This window comes from Urocitellus parryii, chromosome 8 (assembly GCF_045843805.1).
Source record: "Urocitellus parryii isolate mUroPar1 chromosome 8, mUroPar1.hap1, whole genome shotgun sequence".
NCBI lineage: Eukaryota > Metazoa > Chordata > Mammalia > Rodentia > Sciuridae > Urocitellus > Urocitellus parryii.
Genome location: NC_135538.1, coordinates 18,640,548 through 18,667,754, shown reverse-complemented (window position 1 = coordinate 18,667,754; position 27,207 = coordinate 18,640,548). Strand labels below are relative to the sequence as shown.

The following is a 27,207-nucleotide window of genomic DNA, read 5'->3' as shown; positions in this document are numbered from 1 at the left end:
TCTCTCTATCCCAGCCTTGTAGAAGAATAAGTTAACTGGTTGTTATAGTTAACTAAAGGTTACTCTCCTTATAACATGATAGATCTAATCCCTTCCTCAATACCATGACCCATGAACTCAGCTACAACTGTGTCCCAAAGGTTTAGTATGGCATAACAGCAGGTGAGGAAGCAGAGGTGGTAAGTCTGTGGCTCTAAATTATAGTCATGGTGACCATAAATTGTATCCAAAAGAAGGCAAGTTCAGACTTACAGCAGAGGTAACAGTAGAGAATCATGCAATGTATCCACAGGGCCAAAACAAAAGCCTGAGCCGAGGTCAGTTTGTTGATCCATGAATAGATAATCTGTGCCTTCTGTTCTAGGTGAGGTTCAGGGAAACTGCCAGTTTTCCATAGAAAAAATATATCACCTACTCCAATCCATTTGTGCAGCAGGTCAAGTGAAAACATGGTGTAACAATAGGCATGAGAGGGCTGGAGAAAGGCTCACTGGCCCGCAACTGGACAAAGGGATGCCATAAGAGATAGCTATGATTATGGGCTATCCTCATGGAAATCTGTCAGCTTCAGGGAGTTGGATCAGCTTCCCAGCACCAATTCTTTGTCCTTTGAAGGACTTAGACTCATTTCCTACTCTGAAGACCTGGAAAGCAAAAGTAAGTTTAATAAGGCTAATTCATCCTTCTTCCTACCATATCAGTATTGTGAAAAGCACAGAAAGCAAACAATCTTAAGTGACTGGATTTAAAACTGGAAATTTTTAAAATTACAGATGTGTGATGGCACACACCTGTAATCCCAGTGTCTCAGGAGGCTGAGATAAGAGGATCACAAGTTTGAGTCTGGCCTCAGCAATTTAGCAAGGTTCTAATAACTTTTAGTGAGACCCTGTCTAAAAATAAAATAAAAAATAAAAATAAAAAGGGGTGGGGATGTAGCTAAGTGTAAAACACCTCTGGATTTGGATTCAATCCCCAGACCAAAAAAATGAACTTGGTAATGACTGAAAAATCTCTTAGATTTCCTGATGTAATGAGATTAATTTTCTACATCAAGTTGAAAACAAAATAAAGGGTGTGTTTCAATTCAGAAATTAATTTTAGTATCTGAAAATAAAGTTTCACTTGTACATTGAACCGTATGCCTGCTACTATAATAATAATTTCTCAAATGTGCTCTTTCGGGAATTTCTGTCCGTCTCCCTAATGTGCTCCTGGATAATCATTTGGCTGCCACTAAAGCAGCAATCTAAGTTGTACGGCAGCCAAGAAAATCTCAGATCCTATGTTTGCTAATTGGACATAACAATTCATGCTCAGGGGCAGCAGGCAAAATGGACTTTACCCTGCCAGAATTGTTTTGGCTTCCATTTTTTTTTTTTTTTTTGCTTAGCCCACTCCTCATTCCAAGTTCTCTGACCCTGAAAGCTACTTTCCTAGCTAGTAACACTCAGATTCTTCACCCAGGCATAGGAAACACTCATTCTACTATATTCTGGAGATCAAGGAGGAGAGGGTTTGATGTTGAACAGAGCTGTGTGCATAACTAAAACTTGATCACTTTAGAATTAATAAGAGAAAATAATAGAATTAATTCACAAGTGTGAGAAATAGAAAGTCCAGTGACCCATTTTCAGAATATAGTATTAGCCTTAAATGTAAAATTGGGATGTGAGTTCCAATAGTAGCCATTTTAACTATAGTCTTTCCCTTTGCCCTCCAATTTTAAAATTAGTCAGTTGTATACTGAGCTCCTTCTATCAGAGCAAGGGGCTTTGCTGAATTAGAGATAAAAATGGACAGACTGCTTGACCAAGTGTGTTTGCTTACCAGACTTTGTTCAGTAGCACACCCTCTGCAGAAGTAAAGTTGCCTTGAGGAGTATCTCTTGAGCATGTGCCTGATTTTTTGCAGCACCTCAATATTTCTAATGCAAGGAATGGAAAGTCATAAACAGTAGACAATAATATTTTGATATATGATCTTTCCATTTGAAATATAAATTAGAGCTTAAAAATTAAATTATTGAAACAGATGTGTCAATGACACAACTCTAGGTTAAATTAATTAAAATTTAACAACCTTTAGCTCCTAAATTATTAAATGGAGTTATAACTGATCACTTGTGAGTGATCTTTACAGTGGGTATTTGGACTTTTTAAAAATTTTTATTAGTTGTATATGGCCATAACATCTTTATTTATTTTTATGTGGTGCTGAGGATCGAACCCAGTGCTTAACACATGCAAGGTAGGCACTCTACCATTGAACTACAGCCATAGCCCCGGGTATTTGGATTTTTAAAGGATATTTGATGAAAAAAGGAAACAACTACATTGGAGATTCAAATTATTCCTGATGATTTGCATTTTCCTCACTATATAAAGTTTGAGCAGAGAAAATGACCATAAACAGGAAATTAGTTCTTTAGAACTTTGAATATATCCAAGTTCTTTGATTTGAAGAGTACTTATATTATCCAAAAGAAAATTAGGGTTCAGAAACTAACAAAAACTTACGTTTCTATTATTTTTCAATAGGATTTTTAAAAAAATGGTATTTACTTCTTGACTTCATTTCTACAACAGGTCTGTTTTTTTCCCACTTTACAAAGAGATGTTTGTAAACTGAGTGGTTCAGTGACATTCTTAGAGGTTTTATCAGCTTATACTGGAAGCCAGAAGGAACTCCTGCATTCTAGCCCAGAGTCTATTAATTCATTCTATCTCAATCAACTGTTCTATGCCCCAGGGAAATAGCAGAAAAGAAAACAAAGTCCCTTCACAAACATGTACAGTGTTTGAAGTACCAGTTAGAGCTAAAGAGAAAAATAAGACAGGACAGAAGCACTGAGTGAGTACGCGTGAAGAACCTGTGTGTGACTTGGGGAAGAGGTAAAAATTATGCCAATCTTATGGGGGAAAAAAAATCAAAGAAGGCCACATTGATGAAGTAACATCTATGTCATCTTATTCTCTTATCAATTTGTAACAGTTGGGCAGGGACATGAAGAAAAAGAAGAACTGGATCATGAAACTATCTCAGGCAAGAGAAGTAAAGGGCAGGGATTGGTGAGAACCAGCCTGCCACCTGTTCTTGTAAATGTTTCCTGGAACACAATCATGCTCTGTTCACCCACTGCCTGGGGCTGCTTTTGCATCACATTGTCAGTGTTAAGGAGCAGACTGTCAGGATGTGTGTGACCCACAAAACTGAAAACATTTACTATCTGGCCCATTAAACAAAAAATCTGCTGACCCCTGATTTATGCAAAGCCATAAGTCACAAGAGTGTTTGAAGTGTTCAAGCAGCAGCTGGAAGGCAAGTGGCACTGGGTTTGAGTAGATGAGGGAAGAGCAAGGGAGGGAAGACAGACAGGGGCAGGATCCTGTAGGGCCTTTATAAACCACTGTGAAGAACTTTGACCTTTACTTAGAGGGAGATAAGAAAGCCCTGGAGGATGTTGACTACAGGAGTGATATAATGTGACTTATATTTTAAATTGGTCCCTCTGTTTATAATAAACTAGAGAGGGTTAGTTTGATATAAACTACAATAATTCAGATGAAAAGTGATTCTGGTTTGGATTAACCAATGAAAGTGGAAGATGTGAGAATTTGTCAAGTTCTGAATCTATTGTAAAGAAAAAGTTGATAGGATTTGCCAGCACACTTAATAGAAGGGTGTGTGTGTGCATGAGAGATGTGGGTGGGGGGAACAGGAGCAAGTGGTCAAAGTTCACTGGTATGAGCCTGAACATCTGGGAGGTTACAATTGCCGTGAACAGATGTAAGAAAGGCCATGAGAGGTATAAGGTATCCTTGGCAGTTGGAAGTGAAGAATTTAAATATGAAATTTTATATGCCATCTGAATATACGAATGGAGATGTTAAAGAGGTTTTAACAATGAGTTGGTCGCTCAGTGGAGAGGTTTGAAAGAGAGAAATAAATGTGTAAGTCATCCATGTTTAGATAATATTTGAGTCATGAGAACAGAATAAAATCACCTAAAGAAAGGCTATAGACATTAAAGAGATTGACCTGAATAGTTATTGCTTAATTTCAAGGTTTTGAGCTATGAACCTTATATTCTAATCTTAAAACACTTAGTGGGTATTTGCATCCCTATTTTTTGGTATTTGGGTGCTTTATCATTGTGCTACATTCCCAAACATATATATTTATTTATTTATATTTTGAGACAGTTCTTACTAGTTTACTGAGGATCTCACTAAGTTGTTAAGGCTGGCCTCAGACTTGCAATCCTTCTGCCTCAGCCTCCTGAGTTGCTGGGATCATAGGCATATACCCGGTGCCCAGCTGTACTCCTATTTTTCACATGAAGAAATGATAACTTAAGGGTTAAGTGACCTGTCTGATTGTACTTTGCTAGGGACAGGAGTCAAGATGCCTGTCTCCTTATCTGAGCCCTCTGTTATTCTATGACATAAGAAATGTAAATTTTAAAATGTGGATACCAGATGGGCAGATATGAATAAAGAAGGAGTAGAATTACCCAAGTAGGTTGTCCATTGATACTAATATTGTCACCAGGTGGGTAGCTCTCCTCTAAGTTTCAACTTCAGTGGGACATCTTTTTAAGGAAACCACTATATATTAAGCTATGATAATGCTCTCATGAAGCTTCCTTCTCAGTTTCCTGAATTTAACAAACTCTCTTATCATGAATAAGCAGAACATTTCTAGTTTCAGAACAGAATAAGAGGCAGTCACTTCCAAGGACAACATGCATCAATGATATGTACTGTATTTTAAGCAAAGTACATGTTACTATGTTTGGATGCTCTTATGGGGCACTGGACAATCCTACATTAAATCAGGAAACTAACTTTATGACTGAAACTACACATTAATCATTTGAAACAGCACAGGGACAGCGGATGTTACTCATCAATAGCTGTGACCCATAGTGACACTAAAATCCTTACCAATGTTGCCTTTACTTTCACAAATATATTGGCTCCAAGCAAAAAAAAAAAAAAAAAAGTTTTTTTTTTTTTTTTGGTTGACAGCTAGTCTCAAACTACTTTTTCACTGGCTTCTCAAAAGTGTAGTTATACCCAGTCGCTATATAATACTGTGAAACAAAGAAAAGTCTAGTATCCTTTTTTTTTTTTTCCTGAAGGCTAGGCTGAAAGGATCATTGCTTATTTTATCACTACAAAAATACAAAGAGGCTCAGAACTCCATGAATAGGAACTACCCCACATGAAAATGTGAAAACCTTCATGTACCTCAATTATGAAGCCATATCTTGAAGTTACACTCTCATTACAGTTATGAGGAAAGCAAAGAAGGGAAGTTGTACTTGGGGCTTGTTGAACAAGATCAAGTCTCTCCGGGGAAATTGTGCTAGTTTGAATGAAACCTAGAGGGAGTAGTTGGCGGCTTGGGATGAACATTAGGGAACCCAATGATTCCAGTGTTTGTCCTCCACCCCCCTCCACCCACCCATCTCAGGTGCCACACCCATGGAATATCATCCTCTGGGATGAAATATCATAATGAATGCACACCAATAGTTGAATGTTGTTTAGAGACAGTAAAGTGTTCAAGAGTAATAATTCTCATGAGAATAAAAAGGTGACTTTGACATTGATTTTTTGCCTTTCCTTTTAGGAATTTCGTTTCCTTATCCCTATATTGCTCTTATTGAGTTTCAGTCCAGTTGTATCATGTATCATGTTGGTATACTCACAACATTCAGCAAAGCCCCTGTCACACAGTAGGCACACATAAATTGCTTATGGAACAGAATGCAGAAAAAACATCAACACTAAGATTCAAATGCTAGATCCTAGAAATTGCACAAGCACCAAATGTACTCTTCTGTATCTCCCTTGCTTTATGGAATTTAGTGATTTCTGATCCCAGATATCCCAGGGGTTATTTTGCACCCTGAAATATTGATGGGTCAAACTGGAACTGAACTACTGAAGTGTAAGCAGATGTTCCAATCAGAGATCTGTAGGTGCATTGTTGTTGGATGAACTGTGTAATGTTTGTGAAAACACTGTCAGGGAATCCATTCCAAGTTTAAAGCTAGGTGCCTGTTCCAGCCAATGTATCGAGACTATGCTTTTCCACCATCTGTATGAAACCTCTGAGAGGTAATTAGTGTTCTCAATGTTAGTACAATTCTCTGGGCTCTGATGGGTCCTTGGAGAGGCTTGTTCCTGCTCTCCTGATGTTAAGGCTTTTGTTTTGATCTTTTTGGATTTAATGTGGTAGACTTAAGGGCTGACCAGAAAGTAAAGCAAGTTGGCGTCTGAAAGTTCTATCAGGTGACTGAAATATGTGACAACACTCTCTTCCCCAGAGCCTAAAAGAAAAGGACCTGTCACAGCAGCTGGTCTCAACTGACACTATCTCACTGGGCCGTCCTGTCAGGCCACTCTGAGGGGAAAAAGTGGTCAGTTTTCTGTTGGTAAGCTCTCACTTCCTCACTGGCCTATTTTTAAGATAAAGGACACTACTTTGTGTGCTGAATAGTGTTTAATTTTAAAAAAAGGCGAGGGCTGGACAACTCTCTCAGAACCACTTGACCTGTCCTAGGGAATTCTTTTGAGAAATACAAAAGTCTCCCCGACAGTTGTTCAAATTACTCTGATAATTACGATTTTATTTTATTTTTTAACTTTATGATGGTATGAAAGTGATAGGAACTCAGTAGAAGCCATTTTTGGAATTTTCATCGTGGATCTGTTGCTCCAGGGTGGGGACCCCAGGTAGGTAGCTCTTCTCGGAGCCTGGGCCAGGGCCTCCAGTACAGCTGCCAGTCAGCTGAGAGCAGCCCAGTCACCCAGACTTCACACTGTTGCTAAAATGGGACGTTTGATGGGTTGGGGTGATAAACGCTTCTTCCATTTACACTATTTTCAATTCATGATAATTTAATCCCACAGAACCCAATCATAAATTAGGGAGCTGTTATAGTATGAAAGTTTTTTTTCTGGTTGCTATTATTATTATTGCTTTTGGGGAGTGGGGTGGGCTATGGGATGAAGTGGAAGGAGGCAGCAAGGGTTGGGCTGTGGAAAAAATGTGAATTTTTAAACTGTTATGCAAATTATTTCATTCACAATATATTAACTGAATAATTGCATCAGGTTCAATTTTAAAGACTTTTGTAACAGAAAATCTAACCACATGGTAAATAAAAGTTTAGAAAAATGCTCAAAATGTTTACAACTCTATTTGAACCCTATAATACTTCATTGAAATTTAAAATGCTGACAACATAGTTACTTATCAAATATTATTCTCACTGTAGAAATACCATTTAATGTGCATAGGTCAGAAGAGTGAAGGATCACTAACATCTGGTTGATCTGTTGTTCTAGAAAGGCCAGAGCTTGACAAAGATCACAATGTAGTACATCCTGCTTGTTTTCCCAGACAAGGCTTGTTTATTTAGCTGATGTTGTTTGTTGAGTCCACTAAAGTACAAAATGGTCAAGGGAAATTACCCAAGAGTCATAGATGTGAAAATTAAATTACAATGCCACTCTCTGAAGTGTTTAGGCCAAAACTGGGGGTATCATCTTTGCCGCTTTTCTTTCTCTGATAGCACTTCATGCTAACAAATCCTTTGGCTCTCCCATTAAAATGCAATCTAGAATATGACTGACTCCTTTACATCACTGCAACTTTTAACCATCCTAGTAAGACTACTTACCAACCCTTCCATGGATTATTGCAAAAGCCTCTTGACTTCAGGATATTAACAATAGAAGGTAACAAATGGCAGGTGAAAAATGGTGACAGTAACCCTACATTCTTTACTTCCAGGGGTGGGTTCTTAATTATTGTCAATAATTTTTTATTGCAAAACCAGGAACCCACTTAAAGTAATTTACAAAAAAAAAGAAAGAAAATATAATATCCAGATCACATAATATGGAACTGTAGAGTCAGGAATGGAGATGCTATTTTCCATTTCCCTGGAGTCGTTCCCTGGTGGTCACTGCTATTTGTTCTCCGTGCATATGCTCCATCCTTCCATGTTCCATCTAAGATTGGGTACTCTCAGCTTGTGTACATGAAGCAAAATACGCCACCCACCCCTGACTCTACATGACTTCCTCCTAGTTGAGTTCAATTAGAAACCTTATAATTCAATTCCAAATACCCAGAAGAAGATGATCTCTGGGATTTGTTTATTTCAGATGCCTGCCTCTCATGCTATAATTTGGAACCAGAATATAGCATCACCTGATTAAAACACAGTTGCCCAGGTGCATCAGTCCAGCAGGGTCTAGGGAACAAAGCCTAGGATTTTTCAATTATACCACAATGCCTCTTGGCAAGAAGATATCATTTCTTCAAAGAGTTTTATAATCCAATGATGACAAGTTCCTCAACAGATGTATTTTAAACATAGGTGGAAAGGCAGATCATAAAATTCTGAGGAGATATGATCTCCCTGTTTTGCAGTTTTCCTATGGAGTATTTGTACATTTTTTTAAGAGAGAGAGAGAATTTTTTAATATTTATTTTTTAGTTTTCAGTGGACACAACATCTTTATTTTTTATTTTTTTTATGTAGTGTTGAGGATCGAACCCAGAGCCCCACACATGCCAGGCGAGCGCGCTACTGCTTGAGCCACATCCGCAGCCTCAGTATTTGTACTTTTAAAAAAAAGTTCTCCAGGTCATTTTGATGCTCCCTTCCCCTGTTGCTTTCCAATAGCAATTCTCTCTCCTGTTTTCCTGATCAACTCCTGCTTTTCTACCATAGGCTGTGTGTTCCCTTTGGAAACCTTCTCTGGCCAGCTAAATGGCCCTCTTCAGTTTTCCTGTCTGTAACTCCGCTGCTTAACTAATCACGTGGTTTTAAAATTACTTATTTATGTCCCCTTGAGATTGTGGTGAGCCTGTTGTTAAAAGTTAGGATTGCATTTTTTATTTGTTTGTTGTACTTTAGAACCTAGCACAATGAGTCAAACTGGACAATATATATGTTTAAGGAACAAGGAACTAAATTGGTACACCAAAAGTTCAGAGCCACTTGGAAAGTTTTTGAAAGTCTTCACATTTGATTTATTGTTCTTTTCCCCCCGGTGAATTAACTGCCTACTTCAATAAATATTAAACACACACACACACACACACACACACACACACACACACACACACACACACACACACACACACATTACAGGTTCAAAGCAGAAGGCTTGAGTCTTGGGATGTGGAAGCTTCCCTTGGAACTACATTTCCCGAAGTGCGTAAGCCCCAGTGCTGGTTGGTTTGCTGACTGTTCTTGAGGCGGGCCACATCTGCCAATACTGTGACGAGATTGTCCTCAACCGGCAGGAGGCGGCCAATCACAGGGAGAGGGCGGCTGCTTCTGATTTTGGTTTGGAACCAAGCCTTGTGTAGTTCTTCGGTGGCTTTTTGCGGAGCGTCGGGGAGGTGGGGAGTCTTAGCCCGGAGTTTATGTTCCGTATCTCCACCATCCGAATCAGAACTCGTCTTTAAGTAACTCCCTCCTTCCTAATTTGTTGTCCACACCCCTCCTGATCCAGCACCTCTGCGTCCCAGCCACCTTTTCCTTGTTGAACGCACTTTGGGGGAAAATCTCTCCCCATCCCCCGCAAGAATCTCTCTCCACCTGTGCAAACTCGTGCCGGGTATCTGTTTCCAAGCACCCAAGGGAGACTGGGGTCAAAAAGTCCAGCTCCCTCTTGTGACCCGACCCTTCTGAAGAGCGAAGACGCAGATCGGATTGCAGGGCGGACCCAGGGTTCGGAACCTGAGGGGCGGCGTGGCGCTCACTGCTACGGGCGCTCCCGCCCCGGTCCCCACACCCCCGGGTCCCCACGACTGAATCGGGGTGGTGTGTCACAGCGTGGCTAGAGCCCTTCCTCTTCGGCAGCCGGTTCTGTCTAGCAATGACCTGCCACTGCCAGAATCATTTTATCCACTGTAACAGCTTCGGGGAAGAGCCCGGGTTTCTGAACCCAACGGGTGTCTCTCCTTTCCTAGGACATTTCTAAGTCTGTCATTCCTTTGCCCCTGACATAATCGTTGCCTAGACGCCCCCCCCCCTTTTTTTTTTTAAAAGAAACTCCAATCCAAGTCAATCCAGAACAAAGTCCACAATAAGGCAACAACAATAAAGGGTGCAGCCAGCCGCCGGGAGCGGGCACCCCGGGAAAGGGGGAAAGCACAAACCCCGGTTTCAGGGCCGAATTTGAAGCCAAGGCTTCCTGCGGGTTTTTGGTCCTCAACGTTATTACTATGCCGGCTGCAGAAGAAGCAGCTGCATACTCTGGCAACACGACCGGGGAGGGAGAAATTCAACCAGCGTCTGGGATTTTCGCAGAGGATAATTTAAGCCCCAGTTTCTCGCCGCTGGGGGCCGGGGCACCAGCCGCGGGCGGGGAGCAGGCTGCGGCGCGCATGCGCACACCCCACAGCCCTGCTCCGCGGAGGCCCAGCTGCCGCCACCGTCGCGGCGGGCGCTGTAACCGCGGCTGCCGCCGCTGCTCGGGCGGGCGTTGGTGCCTTGTGCCGAAGGGTCCAGTCAGGCCAGAGGGAGCGGCCGGGCGGGAAGAGCCGGCGGCGTGGGCGGCGGCGCCAGAGGAAGGCAGCCGGGCTCCTGAGGTGCGAGGGCGGGCCGGTCCGGCGGCGGTGGAGCGCGGCAGCCACCCCGGGCGCCGTGCGTGCGATGCTGGGCGGGCTGCGGCGCTGAGCGGCGGGAGGCCGAGCGGCTTTTGCGGACCGCGGAGGAGCAGCAGGAGGACGCGCCGAGGGACCGGGGGCCGGGGCGGGCGAGGATCCGCGGGGTCGCGGGCCATGGACGTGGCGGCGGTGACGCGGGCGAACCAGGGCGGCGGCGCGGCGCAGAGCCCGCCCGCGGCCAGGTGAGGCTGGGCTGAGCGGGCTCGGGCGCCCGACCTCCGCTGCTGCCGCCGGGCCGCCGAGCGGGGCGGCAGCGGCGGCGCCACATCAGCCGCGGCGGCCTCGGAGGAAGAGGGGTCGTCACCCGGTGTTGTTGTGACCGCCGCTCGCTTGTCGCCGCAGTATTTCCTGTTCGGATTATCTTTTGCTTCCCCCAGCTGCCTCCTCCTCCTCCTCCGCTCACCCACTCCTCCGGGTCCTGGGTCGCAGCTGCCCTCGGCTTTGGCCCGTCACCCCCGCCCGGGAACCCCTGGTGCCTCCCCTCCTGGGCTTCGGGGGAGCCCAGCAGAGACCATGAGGAAATTCAAGAAGGTGCTGGACGGCCTGACCGCCGGCTCCTCCTCGGCCTCACAGCAGCAGCAACAGCAGCAGCACCCGCCAGGGAACCGGGAGCCTGAGATTCAGGAAACGCTCCAGTCCGAGCACTTTCAGCTCTGTAAGGTGAGCAGAGCGTGCAACCCTGCTATGCCATCATCGGAAAACTGGGGTCGTTTTAGGGGGCGATTCGGGATTTACACAGCAGTGCAAGAGAAACGAGCGCCAATAATAATTGTAGTTCTCATAAAGAGCTCGTTTCTCCCCTAGCAAACGTTTCCTTGGTAGGTTATTTTGAAGACTGATATCCCACTTTTCGTTGGTGTTTTTCTTTTCTAACAAGAAGCAATAATCATTTCAAGGCTCTTCAAACCTATGATCTTCCCTTTGATCCATATCCTGACACTGCTAGCAATAATCTGGAAGCTTTTATATTATAACATTTTAATGAAATTCATCAATTTCGGGATTTCCTTTAAAAACAGTGTCTATCTAGTGAATATTGTTTTTCAGAAAGCCAAACCTGTTCAACCAGGTCTTTGCTCATCACTTTTTTTCTTACAACGTGTCTGAGTGGCCTACTGTATGAAATCGCATGGTTCTTTATCATTATGTTAGGTTTAAAAGTTAGTACTGAGATTTTTGCCTGCTAATGGCAAGATAATTGCTATAGCGTTTTGTAATTCAGAAAGAATGATGCAGCGAATTAATTCACCAGCTGTTCAATGAGAAATACAAACGTGGTGTTTTGTTATTAATGTCAGCCTTCCTCATAAATATCCATGTGTTCATAGGTCAGAGTTTCTTAAAAGTCTGTATATACATAACTTTTTGCCTTAATACTCTAAAATCATTATGGACTTGATAGTAAATTGCAAAAACATTTGTTGTATTCATATCCATTCTGTTACAATTGCAAAATGTTTGGTACAGGCTTGATAATTGCTTTACCCAATACCTTGACCAAAATAATGAATTATATTTCAACTTTTCCTTGAAGTACTTGCATTTAGCATTCAAGTAATGTTAAATGATGAGACAATTATTCTTGAAACAAAGCATGAGTCACATTTTAAAATCAATTAACAGAATTTTTGACTACTGAAAACGTTAGTAACTTGGTTTCAGACATAGCAGTATAGAACATTAATAGGAAATTTTCTTCTGTAGAATGCCAGTAGTATGGAAAAGCAAAGACTGAAGTATTACTCTGCAATAGATTTTTGTTTATTTCAGGTTCTGTGTTAATAACTGATGTAGAGTTCACTTTTTTTTTTTTAAAGTAGCACCTATGTGTGTATGTTTTGCATCAGGTATACTTCTAAATTCTAATGCCTGTATTGACATTTCTATTTTTAAATATCCTTTGCTACCTTGGTTGCTGTGATGACACTTGCCCAACCCTAGACTGTTCGCCATGGATTTCCCTATCAACCTTCAGCCCTGGCCTTTGATCCTGTACAGAAGATCCTGGCAGTGGGAACTCAGACTGGTGCTTTAAGGCTGTATCCTTTGTCTATTTTTTTTTTTTTTAATGGTTGCTTTGTATTCAGCAGCCCTTTTGTGTTGCTAATTAGTTCCAAAACTTTAAAAATATTCCTGGGTAATTCCAAAGACATGGTGTAATTGGGCATATATTTTGAGGAATTATGTGGTGTGGGCTTTTCCCTTAGGGGAAAATATATAAATATATTTATGTGTGTATATACATATGTATATGTATACATATGTGTATATACTCATTCAGATTGTATGTTGATGAGGCAGTTCTCAGCTGTAAAACATGTATTGGAATAGAGGTCTAAAGATTTTTTGTAATAACTATTTTCTTTGCAAGGAGCTAGAAATTTCTAAGGGGAAATATATTTGTTAATGCTAGTAGTCTACTGAGTGGAGTTTATTAAGGATGAGATTTAAAGACAATAGTATGGTGCTCATTTTATTTGATATTAAAAAATATACATGGAAAGTTTGAAATTTTTGTTACTATTTATATGTATATTACGTAAATTTATTGTTCTATTGGATTAGAGGTTGGATTTGAATTTGTTTCCCATATGTTCATCTAGAAAATCATTAACAGAAGACAAATGTAGCAAATTAGTTTTCTATAAAAAATTATGAAGGGTTAATATTTCTAGAAGTTTTACAGCATTTTCTTGTAAAATACATAGGAATTGTACTCTCTTGATGATGTTTTCCCTTTTATAGTCTTCATTTGTTTTAAAAGCTGTTGGGATAAGAGTACATTAACATGTTGAATAAAATAATTATTTTTCCTGGATATGATATAGTAATTTTGTGATAAGCAGTTTTTCAAATACTTCAAAAGATTTTTTCAAGATCACTTTTTTAGTCTGAACAATAGAAACTTTCTTACTTCCTCTTTTATACTGTTTAACTTGAAATATAATTTGTGTTTGCTTTTAATATGGCATTTAACCATACTCAACCTAAATATTCTTAAACTAAAACATAACATTTTAAAAAGAAGAAGCTTTGTTTATTCATAGGATATCTGCTTCCTACATATTACTGAGGTAGTATGTTGGAATAGAAAAAAAAAAATCACAAGACACTACTGTTGTCAAAAAAAAAAAAAAAAAGAAAGAAATGGGGCTATGGGAAGAATTTTACCTAATTACATTTCAGCTTTTTCAGAATTTGAGTTAAACAAATAGACTTATAATCTTTTAAAATATTTGAAAGAGGTACTGCATAGTGTCAGGATATGCCTCAAGTTTCATTTCTGATTTAGTATAGGATTTTCATAATGCTAATAAAAAATTTCAGATGGGTTTTTGAACTGTGCTACTAAGTGAAGTCCACAACACATAGTAAATACTAGTAGCACAATCATATATATATTTTAAATGGTAAAATCTGACCAGGCCCCATCTGAAATCCATGAATATCTAGGACAGTATTGTCTAAACTACTCTTGCCCAGATGTCTAAATAGTTGAGGCTAGAGTATTATTTGACTTAAATTGTTTAGATATTTTTATTTCTGAATCCAATTATTAAGATTTTCTAATTTAGGATTTCTGTTTTAGTCTTGTGGAGATGGGAATAGTTAATTTTGTCAGCTTTCAATGAAACTCTGTAGTGTCAAGTCTAGGTAATTGTTCCAGAAGGACTTTTTGGAACTGAAAGCAGATTTTCCCTCTCCAACAAAAGAATTTCATTACTCAACTAGAATTAAAGTTAAATTAAATCTTTTATTTTTGGATTATTTTGTTTTTATTTTAAATGAATTCAGTTTTCTGTTTTCTGAGTGTGGTCTCAACAATTGCATAGCATATAATTTTTGTCCTTGTAATAGCCAGTCTGGCCCTTTATAATTTAATTATAAGTTCAACCAACAAGGCTATTTTTACAAAACCAAGTATTTGTATTAGCCAATATGTTTAACCCTAATACATTTGAATAATTAAAAAGTGGACACAAAGGTCTAGTTAAAATGTTGGGCCTAGTGCTGATTGCCAGTTAAAAAGCAAGAATCAGGTGTCTAAAATTATCACTTGTATATGTCCTTTGGTGCCCATAATTTTTAAATATTATATGAGTAAAAGTGAGCCTGCAATTATAGTTTATAATTATACTCTAATTTGTTTCTTAGAACCCTTACTATATTTAGAATGAAGTCTAGAAAACTCTTTACCAAACCTGTCTCTGCTTTTCTTTTCTTTTCCTTTCTGTCTTTTCTTTACTTTTTTTTTTTAATGAGATTTGTGTAAACATCCCAGAGTGATAAATTGGCTTGTCTACCAGCAATACCACATACTCATTCCTTCTGTTCAGTTTAAGTAACTAATGAGCTTATATAGAAAATGATTTTTTCTTTTTTGTCTCATTTTCTACATATGTGTTTTAAGATATGTTATTTTGTTTTGTTTTTATTTTTGAAACTAGATACCTAAATTTATAGATTCTAATTTTGAAGCTCCATATAGGTTTAGCATGCATATTTAAGTTCATTTATTGATATTGCCTTTGTATTTTTCCTATTGCAAATGATTTCTTTTGATATTTGTCTCCATTTTATTCTCATATTAGACTTTTGTAACAAGTCGAAAATGTACTTGCCCTAAAAAGTGTCTTAAGAGGAGAAATTCATTTATAAATAAAGTATTTTCCTAAACTTCACAGTAAAAAAGCATGAGAGTTTTTTGAAGTAGAACTGGTCGATTAGAAGTCTAATTTGACTGATAGTATTATTTTCCTAAATGTTGGAGGACTATATTAAGCTGATCTGCCTACTTTGATTTCAAAGCAAAATAATAATGATAAAAAACCCAAATAAGTAGATGAAAAAGTTACCTCTAATTTTATATCTAGGATTAGTGAAAATTTGAGTCCTTGGAGAGTATCTTACCAGTGATGATGCAAAATGATTGGTGTATTTACTGAGTTAATGTATTACAGATGACTGATATTATAAAAATGTTTAATGCTCAACCTTCTTGGCTTCTGGAAAGATTATGAGATTACAGTGTATTTCTTGATGAGATGGAGGAAAGCATAATTTTATAAATTTTGTATATAAAGTAATATGATAATGATGTGATTTAATTCTCTTAATTCTTTTTGCTATGAAGAAATACAGACAATTTTATTTTTTTGAGTAATCTAGGAATCAGAACTTGGGATAAAATAACTATTTTGCATATGGAAAAGTAAAAGGAAAAATGGGTCATAATTGAAAAATGAAGGTATTTTTAATGATATTGCCATTGTCTTCATCCAGTCTTTTGGTTTACTAGTATATTTTCATACCCTAATGTAATCATGGGCTACCCTGATTTTATTTTTAGGATAAATTTCATCTAAAAACAATGAGGGCATTCTATATGTTAAAATTTTAGGGATCAAGCTGGGTGTGGTGGTGCATGCCTGTAATCCCTGGGAAGGCTGAGGCAGGAAGATCGCAAGTTCAAACCCAGACTCAGTACAAAGCAAGGCACTAAGCAGCTCAATAAGACCCTGTCTCTAAATAGAATACAAAAAGTAGTGCTGGGAATGTATTTAGTGGCTGAGTGCTCCTGAGTTCAATCCCTGGTACTGTTAAAAAAAAAAAAAAAGAAAGAAAGAAATTTAGAGACCAAGCAGAAAAATGGAATTTTAGATTGATTAAGTTTGTGTAAAATTTAAGATTTAAAAAAATTATCAAAACTATTATCAAAGAATCTCCTTTATCTTTTTGATATGTGGAAAATATAGTGTAATAGGCAGTCTTTACTTTGAGGAGGCTTGATTCTCTTTTCAATTGCAGTGAAATGTTGCTAGATACATGTTTGCAAAGTGATTTTTTTTAATCTTAGAGTTCTGTTTAACAAGCATTTATTTATTAATTGTCAAACAACATTAGTTTACAAATTGTGGCCTGAATTCTGGTTCTTTTCACTAGGAAATCTTGTGTCCTTGAATTAATTTTTTTTACTATAAAAATGAACTTGCTATATTTGATTTATTAAAAAAATTCTGATTTCAACTAACTATATATTGTTCTGGGGGAGTAATGCAAAAGAAATGAAGGTGTGAGCCTTACCCTCAAGAGGTTCCCCGTCTTAACCAGGGGAGAATTATCTAGGGGCTTACTGACATTATACAAATGTAGATTACTAGAATTTGTTGCATTTGATTAATATTTTTGCATGTTATTAAGGATTCAGAATGGCAGGGATAAGCAGTAGGAGAATTATTTTAGGCAGGCAAACCGTTGGAAAAGAGAATCATCATGGTAGTTTGAAGGATTAAAAAAAAAACTGTTTGAAATAATGATCCTAATTAGGTTGGGGGAGAAATAAGCCAGTTTGTCAAGGACCTTGAATGTTAACTTAAGGTATCTGCATGCTATTCAGTTAGGAATTGTAGTTATGTAAGGTGATTTAACAGGAAGAAAGATTTTTTTTTCATAATTAATGGGGCAGTTGTGTCATAGATGAAAAGAATAGAACAAGTAAAATCTTATAGGTAACTATTAATTTTATATGTAATAAAAAGGACCCAGAACAAATGTGGAAAAATGGGAATTGGAGGACTTAATGACTCGTTTGTGTAAAATCTTAGGGAGTGACTAAGGATAAGATTTTGCACATAAAGCATCAAAGCTATTATAAAACACAAATGGAAAACTTGGCAAAGAGGTGGCAGAGAAATGTTGTTTGAGATTATGTCATCTTTTGCTTTTGTTGCAATGCCATTTTGAAAAGGCAGCCTAGACTTCTTATTTTAGACAAGAATTTGATAATTCTTTCATGATTGATTTCATTTTGGGCTTGTCCTTGGCAATTTCCTGAATTTCATTATTAAATTTATATTAAAGTTACTATTAGCTTTTTGGCTTTGGCAATTAATTCTCTGTCAGTGTTTCTCAGTAGTAGTAGCATTTTGGGCAGTTTAATTCTGTGGAGTTTGTCCAGTATGTTACAGGATATTTAGTATTCCTGGCTCCTACCATGTCAGCGTTGCCTTCCATGCAATGTTGCAACCCCAAGGCTCCCACATACTTACAGGTGGGATTGGATGAGTCACTGCACTTAAGCCTAAGTTCTTCATTTATTTAAAAGTCCTAAATAACCCCTACCTCTCTTGTGAGTCTATTGTCAGGGTTAAACATAATAAATATATGCCTGTAGCTTTTAAGACTGTTCAGGGACATTTTGATGAATGTTCCATATATGATTGTTATTATTATGGAAATTTTTTTCTGTGGTTTTAACTTTCAGGTCCTTCATTCATAGGTGCCAGATGCTGTTTAAGAAGGCCTCCACTTCATTTATTTTTGTAGCTGATGCAGTCTTTGAAGAAAAGATCTTTGAGTTTGCCTTTTAAATGGTCATGTTATTCTCAAAGACAAGTTTGCAAAATTGCTATTTAGATGTAAGATAAAATATTTAAAATTTCTTATACAGGGTATGAAATCAATTAATGACTAGTAAGATAGTATTAGATTACTTGCAGCTTATTTTATTGTATTTTTACACAACATAATTATACTACTGAAAAAAAGGTTAAAAAGAGTTATAATCACATGGAGTTCTAGCTGTAGAGGAGAAACAAGGAACTTCAAATACTTTTACTTCTCAACTTTTCTCCCTGAAAGAGAACTCTGCATAAAAGGAAGAATGAGTGCTAAATTAGCATTTTGTCATAAATCAGCTTATTTCTATTGAGTATTCTGTTTTCCATTTGTTTTTTACTATAATTCATTTGAAAATTATAATTTGATTTTGCTATCCTAAAGAAAAAAAGTAAAGAAATATTGGAAGCATTACCTTATTATTAGATTTATGTTCTAATTTTCAGACTTCTTTGTGAAGGACTTGAGAATTCTTTGACCTATGTCTATATAATCTTTTGATTGAATGTTTTGAATACCTGTAAAAAAGGAAATAGTATTGACTTCATCCCATTGTAGCTCCTTACTTTCTGTCTATTGACTGCTTGCTACTTGTTCAGTAGATGCACAAATGTAATCCTTTGTGTACAAAAGAGATCAGGAAGGAGCATATGAATGAATAAAAACAGTCATTTTTCCTTGAAAGGGCAGCTGATGTTGAGTACTAAGATGGTAGATTGTACCATTTTCTTTGTGTGATAGTCTCATTATGACATAAGAAATTGGGGCATTTTTTACTACCATTAACAAAGTTTACTTTCCTTTCTTGAGTGTTAATGACTGATATGTAAATTTAAAATGAATTTACTTAAAAATGATAAAGAATTTCATGTGGTCTTATTAACTTTTACGTAAGATTTAGTATGGAAACTATCTTGAATTGCTGGTATTTGAGTGCTAATTTGTTAATTCTGTAGTACTTTAGAAGAGTAATAGCTGGGAATAAGTGGACTGTAGGGTTGATTATCACTAAATAAAAGATAATCTCTTGTTATTATGCCATTAATTTGGCTTCAAAGAGGCATGCTATTTACAAGAAGAAAATTAACACCTATAGGTTTTGATTTGTTTTGTAATGTTTAAATTAGAATTTCCTGAATTGATTTGACATATTAGCATCATCAGAAGGTTACTTAATATTTGGCGATTGCAGATTAACAAAATAGTTTTTTGATGTTTAGAAACATAATAAAATGATATAAAGAGAGCATTTCATTATATATTTACTTTTTGACTTGAGTACCTTTTATTAAGATGGATTTTAAACATAATCTAGAACTACCAACTTCTTGGAAAGCAAAACAAAGTGATTTAAACGTTTATAAAATCATAATCCTAAAAGACTAAGAAAAGGTACTTGATACATATCTCTTCCCTTAGTCATGTGCAACATAAATTATTCTAAGAAGAAATTGATACTTTCTGATGTACTTAGACTTTTTCCTGTAAAGACATTCAGATTTCTATGTTATATAATTATTTTGTAAGTTGAATTATTTTGTAAATTGAATCTGTTTCTTATTTTTATTTGCAGCAATAAAAGAAATTAGTGATCTTCCATATATTTAAGTTTTCATTTTTAGTGGTTTTGAATAATTTAGACATATGGCTGTCATCCACTTTCAGATTTTGCAATTCCAGTTGCTGTACTATCTCATTCTTGTATTTCATTTAAAAAACTTTTTGGACACTAACTCTTTTTACCATGTAACTTTTCTTTTTTCTTGTGGCTATGGGTGGAAGGTAACTTGATAGAAGGAGGTAGGGAACAGAACTGTTGATAATAGTTTACTGCTTAGTACTCCATATTCCACAGTGAGCCTTGTGTTTAGCGATTCCTTAAGTCCAGAATACTCTTCTCTCTGTTTAAATATTTTTTTTTGTTTAAAGACTAATGTCTCTGTGATATATATATTTTTAATTCATTCTGCCTCCAACCCATTTAGCCGTCTTTTTCTTAGTTCAGCATCTAAAAATCTAAATTTCTACATTACCATTTAATATGAGAGTAGTATCACCATATAGACATTAAGTGTGTAAAAACAGATGTCTTGAAAATTGCAGCTGTCGTATTGGGTGGTATTTTTCTTTAAAATAATCCATCAAGAACATTATTACATGTGAGAAGATTCAGTGCAGTCCTAAAATCGCAGATCAGCAAAGTTAGCCATTATTCTCTGCTTTATCAGGAATCTAGAAGTTAGTATTCACTGTATGCATTATATAACCAAGAAATAGAAACATACAGATCCTAATGGATCAACTCAATATGTGCTGTAATAAGGATTATATAGAAGATGAGTGTGTGTGTGTGTGTGTGTGTGTGTGTGTGTGTGTGTGCGCGCGCGTGTGCACGCATGGGCACATGAAAGTAATGAATATCTAAATGTTTAGTTTAGGAATTAGTAAACATTTTCTGTAAATATTTAAATTATTGTATGCCTTAGGATCTCTGACATCTGCTCTGTTCTGCTGAGATAGCACAAAAGCAACCATAGATAATATGTAAAGGAATGAGTAGGTTTGTTTCATTTAAACTTTATTTACTAAATTGGGCGATAGGCTAGATTTGGCCTATAGCCAAAGTGTGTTAAGCCTTTGCTTAAATAATAAAGGCTGCCTTTTAAAAGTGTATGCAAAGAGGACTGTTCTAGATAGAATTACTATTGACATATTTATATATAAGTTTTATAAATTGCACTTGTTATGCCAATTGAAATTTAAAGTTTAACTCAGAAAAAGCATTTTTAAAAATTATAAATAATTCTTAATGATGTGTCATAACTGTATATCCTAAATTATTTTCATAAATGTTTTTTATCTTCTGATTCTGTTGAATTATAACCAGTATAATAATAAAGGTGCTTAATTAGGCATTCTTTGTGAGTAGTTCAGTAATCAGTTCTATTATTGAAGTCTTTATCTTGAGACCTTTACTTCATAATTTTAATTTAAATACTGCATTTGTAGTTTTTTCTTAGTGTTTTAATTAGTATCATATACATCTGTACAGATACCTTTAGATTGATACCTTTAAAGATAAAAGTGAGTAAAAGCAATTTACTTAAGTATTGTGATTTCTTAGAGGTGTAAAAATGTTGAATGCATTTCACTTTCATTTGTGTAAGAGAACAACCTGAAAAATGAGTAATGTATTTAAAAAAATCATAAGACTCCTAGAAGCACATTCAGGTGTTTGGTTACCTTCTTTAGAATCAGATATGGTACATACTTCTTTTGGAAAGGATGTATATGGTACTTTAATTGAAAAATGAAAATACACCTTCTTTTGGAAAAATTTTTATAATTGTCCTCTGTTTGCATCGTTCTCCAGTAGCAGTAAATATATACTTTATTCAGTAAATAAAATCACTTGCTTTATTTCTTTAATCAGTATTAATCCTCGTGTATATACATGATGAATGTACATATATATTCATATTTGTCACATATATGACAAATAAAATGGTACCTGCTGAGCATATTTTTTTATATTTACTACTGCTATGATTTTAGCATTAATGCTAGATTACTTTAAAATAGGGGTGAATTTAAAGATTTTTTAATAAAAATACCAGCAATTTTGATTTTATATACTAATCATTTGAAAAATAAGGTTTGCTCAATGAACGACGTTATTTGCAAAATGTATGGCTAGTCTTAGAAATTATATGGTTATTATTTTAAATACTAAGTTGTTTGTAATTGGAGATAATTTTATAATAGTTTTTGGTCTTGTTTCTCTTTTAGATAAATGCAATCTAGCACTCTTGAAACTTTTCCCAGTGTGGTTGTCTGTTGAAGAGTGATTAATCCTGCTATATTTTTCATGAGTTATGTATTTTTTAAAAATTCACTTTGCCATATTGGAGAAAAGAATTTAGCCATTAGACTCCTGAGAATACTAGGATAAATGATTGCTTTTTCTTATATATGAGAATGTATATTCCTTCCTGTTCATTTAACCCAGATCCCTATTATTTATGGTGCATTTTATAGTAGACTGAGTTCATGTAAAAATTTAAAAGTATATATGATAATAAACATTATTCATTTTGACCTTCAGAGGCAATTCTAATTCCAAAACAGTGAATAATAAGAGTGAGTATATCCAACCACTCCAATTTGTTAATACATTGTTTAAAAGTTCTTACCAAAATTAATAGTGGGAGAGATAACTGGAGGCCTATTTCAACCCATTTAATACTATAATAACAGTATAGATGCTGTAGTTACTTTGTTTTGGTGTTTGTTTGTTTCACATTAGGAATCAAAGAAGAAAGATAACTAATGTAATTTTTTCAAATACCATTGGACAGTTACTGTAAAATGTTATAATTGTGTTTTGAGTTAAGGAGGTTTTAAATGTTGAGTTTTCCTCTTTCATGATTATTTTTTAGCATTTGTTAATTTTTTCCTTAAGAAACAGTGCATTTTATAGCTTCCCTCATAAAACAGAGCAGAATGTTAGAATTATGACTCAGCAGTAAAAATTAAGTATCCACCCTTATTATTATGAGGGCATGGCTATTTTTCACTAATTTTTATTCCTAATATATTAATTTGTAGACTAGATATAGTGGCACATATAATTCCAGCAGCTTGAGAGGCTGAGACAGGAGGATCACAAGTTCAAAGCCAGCCTCAGCCACTTAGCAAGGCACTAAGCAACTTAGTGAGACCTTAAAAAGGAATAGGGATATGGCTCAGTTGTTAAATGTCCCTGGGTTCAATCCCTGGTACCAAAAAAATTAAAAAAAGGAGTTGTAAATTGGCCATTTTTATGAGCAGTTTTAAGCTTATAGTTCCCATGTATTCCCCATTCACATTCATTTCCTCTGGCATTATTAACATCTGCTACCGAAATAGCACATTTGTGATGGTGGAGGAACCTATATTGATATATTGTTTTTATCCAAAGTCCATAGTTTACATCAGGGTTAACTATTGATGTTATACATCTATAGGGTTTTGAAAGATGTATGATATTTATTTATTAATGTTATATCCTCAAGAATAGTTTCAGTGCTCTAAAAATTCTCTGTGTACTACCTATTCATCTTATTGTTTCCACTAACTTTGGCAACTAGTGACCCTTTTACCGTCTTCATAGTTTAGCCATTTCTAGAATGTCATGTAGTTGGAATCATACAGTATGTCCTTTTCAATTTGGCTTCTTTCACTTAGTAATATGTTTTTAAGTTTCTTCCATTTTCTATTCATAGCTTGATAGCTCATTGCTTTTTAACATTGAATAATATTACATTGCTTTGATGTGCCACTTTTAATTTATCCATTTATTATTGGAAGGACATCTTGTTAGCTTCCAAGTTTTGCAGTTATGAATAAAACTTCTGCTGTAAACATCTATGTCTGTGCAGGTTTTTATGTGAGTGTAATTTTTTTACTTTCTTTGGAAAAATACTTAGAGCATGGTTAATGGTGAGAGTATGTATGAGTTTTATAAGAAAACTCCTGAACTGTTTTCTAAAGTGACTGTCTGTGGTTTTATATGTTTATTTGCTACTTCTATATCTTCTCTTTTTCTTTCCTCTTTTCTTTCTATGCTGAGGATTGAAACTAGGACCTCATGCATTCTAGGCAAGTGTTCTACCACTGAGCTACACCCGCAGACCTTTATTTTGAGACAGATTCTTACTCATTTGCCAAATTGACTTCAAATTTATGTTCCTCTTGCCTCAGCCTCCTGAGGTTGCAGGCCTCAAGCAGCTGGGGTTACAGACATTTGCCTGGCTACCTGTACATATCTTCTTAGGTGAGGTATCTGTGAAGGTCTTTGACCTATTTTTTAAAATTAAGTTATTTTCTTATTGTTAAGTTCTAAAAATCTTTTGTATACTTTGTACAACGATTCTGTATTAGATATGTATTTTCATTTTCAATAATGCTTTTGGAGAGTGGAAGTTTTTAATTTTAATGAAGTTCATCTTATCACTTCTTTATTTCATGTATTGAGTCTTTGGTGTCACATCTGAGAATTCATCACCAAACCCAAGTCATCCAGATTTTCTGCTTTGTTATCTTTTAGGAGATTTTAGGTTTGCCTTTTACATCTAGGTCCATGATCCATTTTGAGTTAATTTTTGTGAGGGGTGAAAGATTTGTGTTTAGATTTATTTAGCGTGCGTGTGTGTGTGTAGTTAGTTGTTCTAGCATAGTTGGTTGAAAAGAACATCTTTTCACCATTGTATTGCTTTACTACTTTCTCAAAGATTATTAGACTCTATTTATGTGGGCCTGTTTTCATACCCTTTGTTCCAATTCATTCATCTATCTGCTCTTTCACCAGTTCTACACTGCCATGATTACTGTAGTGTTGTGCTAAGTCTTAAAGTTGAATAGTGGCAGTCTACTTTTGATCTTCTCATTTATGGGTCTTTGGCCTCCCCATATAAGCTTTCTCATCATTGAATGTTATTGATTGATTTTTTTGTAAATGTTCTTTTAAAATTGAGTTTTTCATCTTCCCCTGTATTCCTAGATTTCTAGAAGTTTTTTTTTTTTTTTTTGAAATGAGGGTTGGACTTTGTCAAATGGTTTTTCTTCATCTGTTGATATAAGCATGTGAGTTTTGGTTTTGCAGTGCTGGGGATGGTACTAGGGCCCTCACACATGCTAGGCAAAAGCTCTACCACTGAGTTTCACTCCCAGCCCTTAAAAAAAATTATATATATATATATATTTTATTTCTGAGATATGGTATTGCTAAGTTGTCCGGCTAGTCCTTTAACTTGAAATCTCCCTGTCTTAGTCTCCTGACGTGTATACCACTATACCTGGCTTGTGTTGAAGCACATTAGTTGACTTTTAAGTGTTAAACCAGTATTGCATACCTGGTATGGATCCCATTTGGTCGTGCTATGTGATTTCTTTTCATACATTGTGAGAATACAGTTTGCTAATATTTTGTTGATAATTTTTGCATTTGTGTTTATGAATGATATTGGTTTATAGTTTTTTTGTAATGTCTCTGTCTGGTTTTGGTATTAGATAGTCTGGCTGGCCTCATAAAATAAGTTCTGAATGAGATTATAGACTTAAAATTCACCATTGAGCCCATCCCAAAGGCAATGTCATATTGTATGGGATAAAACTAAGAGCATTTACTGTAAAATCGTAAAAAGAAAAGGATATCCACTGTCACTACTTCTATACTGCTTCAGAGGTATTGTGAGTACCAATTCTTCTCTCTCATTCCTTCTTTCATTGCTATCATTTATTTTACTTGTACATAATCATACATAGTGCATATATATATATATATATAAGCATATATTTAACTGTATTGCTATTATTATTTTGAACAAATTTCTTAACTGTTATATTGGTTAAGAGTAAGAAATACCAGTTTTTATTTTGCCTCTACTCTTTCTCTGATGCTCTTCCTTTCTTTATTTGGATATGAACTTATGACCTATATGATTTTCTTTCTCTCTAAAGAACTTTAAAAAATATTTCTTGTAAGACAGTTCAGCACATCACAAATTTCATTAATTTTTATTTGATCAAGTCTTCATTACTACTTTACTTTTGAAGATTATTTTGTAGGGTACAGAGTGCCAGTTTGAAGAGTTTCTTTTTCCCCCCTCTCTACACTTTAAATATTCACTTCTCTGTCTTCTTGCTGGCATGGTTTCTGAGAAGAAGTGAAAAATCATTTTTATCTTTGCTCAATTATAGGTGAGATATTTTCCCCCTTGGGTTCTTTCAAGATTTCTTCTTTAGTTTTGAGTTTCTGTAGTTTGAAAATGAAATGTCTAGGTCTGCTCTCCCCTCTCCCCCACATTAATTCTGCTTGGTGTTTTCTGAGATTCTTGGATCTGTAATTCAGTGTCTGATGTTGAGAAAACTCTCATTTTTGCATCAAATATTTCTTCTTTTTTTTTTCTTTCTAGTTGTCCTATTGCATTTAAGTTATATTGTTTGTAGTTGTCTCACAGTTCTTGGATATTCTGTTAGGTTTTTTTCTCTTTGTCTTTCAGTTTGGGTAAGTTCTGTTGATATATCTTCAAGCTCAAGGATTGTTTCCTCAGCTGTATCCAGTCTACTGCTAAGTACATCAAAGACTACATGTAGTGTGTTTGATTGCTAGCATTTTCTATAAATTCCTTTTCTTTATTTCTTAGTATAGTAGTTATGCTTCTTTTTTTAATAGTTTTTTTTTAGTTGTAGTTGGTCACAATACCTTTATTTTATTTATTTATTTTTATGTGGTGCTGAGGATCTAACCCAGCACCTCACACATGCTAGGTGAGCGCTATACCACTGACTAAGCCACAACTTCAGCCCCTTATGGTTTTTTTTTTTTTGTACTTCTTTTTTTAGCAGTTTTCCTAGAATTTGCAATATAAATTTATAACTTTTATTGGTGCATATGACTATATATAATAGTGACATTCTTTGTGACATATTTGTATATGCACATGACTTGATCAGTTGCATTCTCTAGTAATTCCTCTTTTCCTCTCATCCATCCTCACCTGATTCTCTTTCTCATCTCTGCTGGCCTTCTCTTTTCATGAAGTCCCTTTTAAAATATTTTTGTCTCTAGCTTCCACAAATGAGAGAGAACGTAAGACCCTTGACTCTCTGATTCTAGCTTATTTCACTCCTCATGATGCTTTCTAGTTCCATCCATTTTCCTGCAGATGACATAATTTTGTTCTTTGTGATTGATTAAAACTCCATTGTGTACCACATTTTCTTTATCCATTCTACTGATGAAGAATATCTTCTTCTTCCATAACTTGGTTCTTATGAATGTGCTGCTATAAACATGGGTATGTATGTTTCACTATAGTGTGCTGACTTTAATTCTTTTAGAAATATACTGGGAATATTATAGTTGGGTCACATGGCAGTAACATTCCTCATCCTTTGAGAGTATAAAGTGTTCCTTTTCCCCATATTCTCTCAAACATTTATTATTTCTTCTATTCTTGATGATGGCCATTCTAACTAGAATGAGATGAAATTTCAATGCAGTTATAATTTGCATTTCCCTGTTTGCTAAAGATATTGAAAATTTTCTAATGTATT

General features: G+C 36.1%; 1 protein-coding gene across 1 annotated transcript in view; it reads left to right on the top strand.

Moving 5' to 3' along the window:
• The first annotated feature begins 9,925 nt into the window (after positions 1-9,925).
• Stxbp5 (syntaxin binding protein 5) overlaps positions 9,926-27,207 on the top strand; it is a 165,875-nt gene continuing 148,593 nt past the window's right edge. Inside the window, exons 1-3 of the mRNA XM_077802187.1 lie at positions 9,926-10,892; positions 11,088-11,370; positions 12,652-12,749. Of these exons, the coding sequence (XP_077658313.1) occupies positions 10,267-10,892; positions 11,088-11,370; positions 12,652-12,749 (1,007 nt within the window). The 5' untranslated portion in view covers positions 9,926-10,266. The remainder of the gene's footprint in view (positions 10,893-11,087; positions 11,371-12,651; positions 12,750-27,207) is intronic.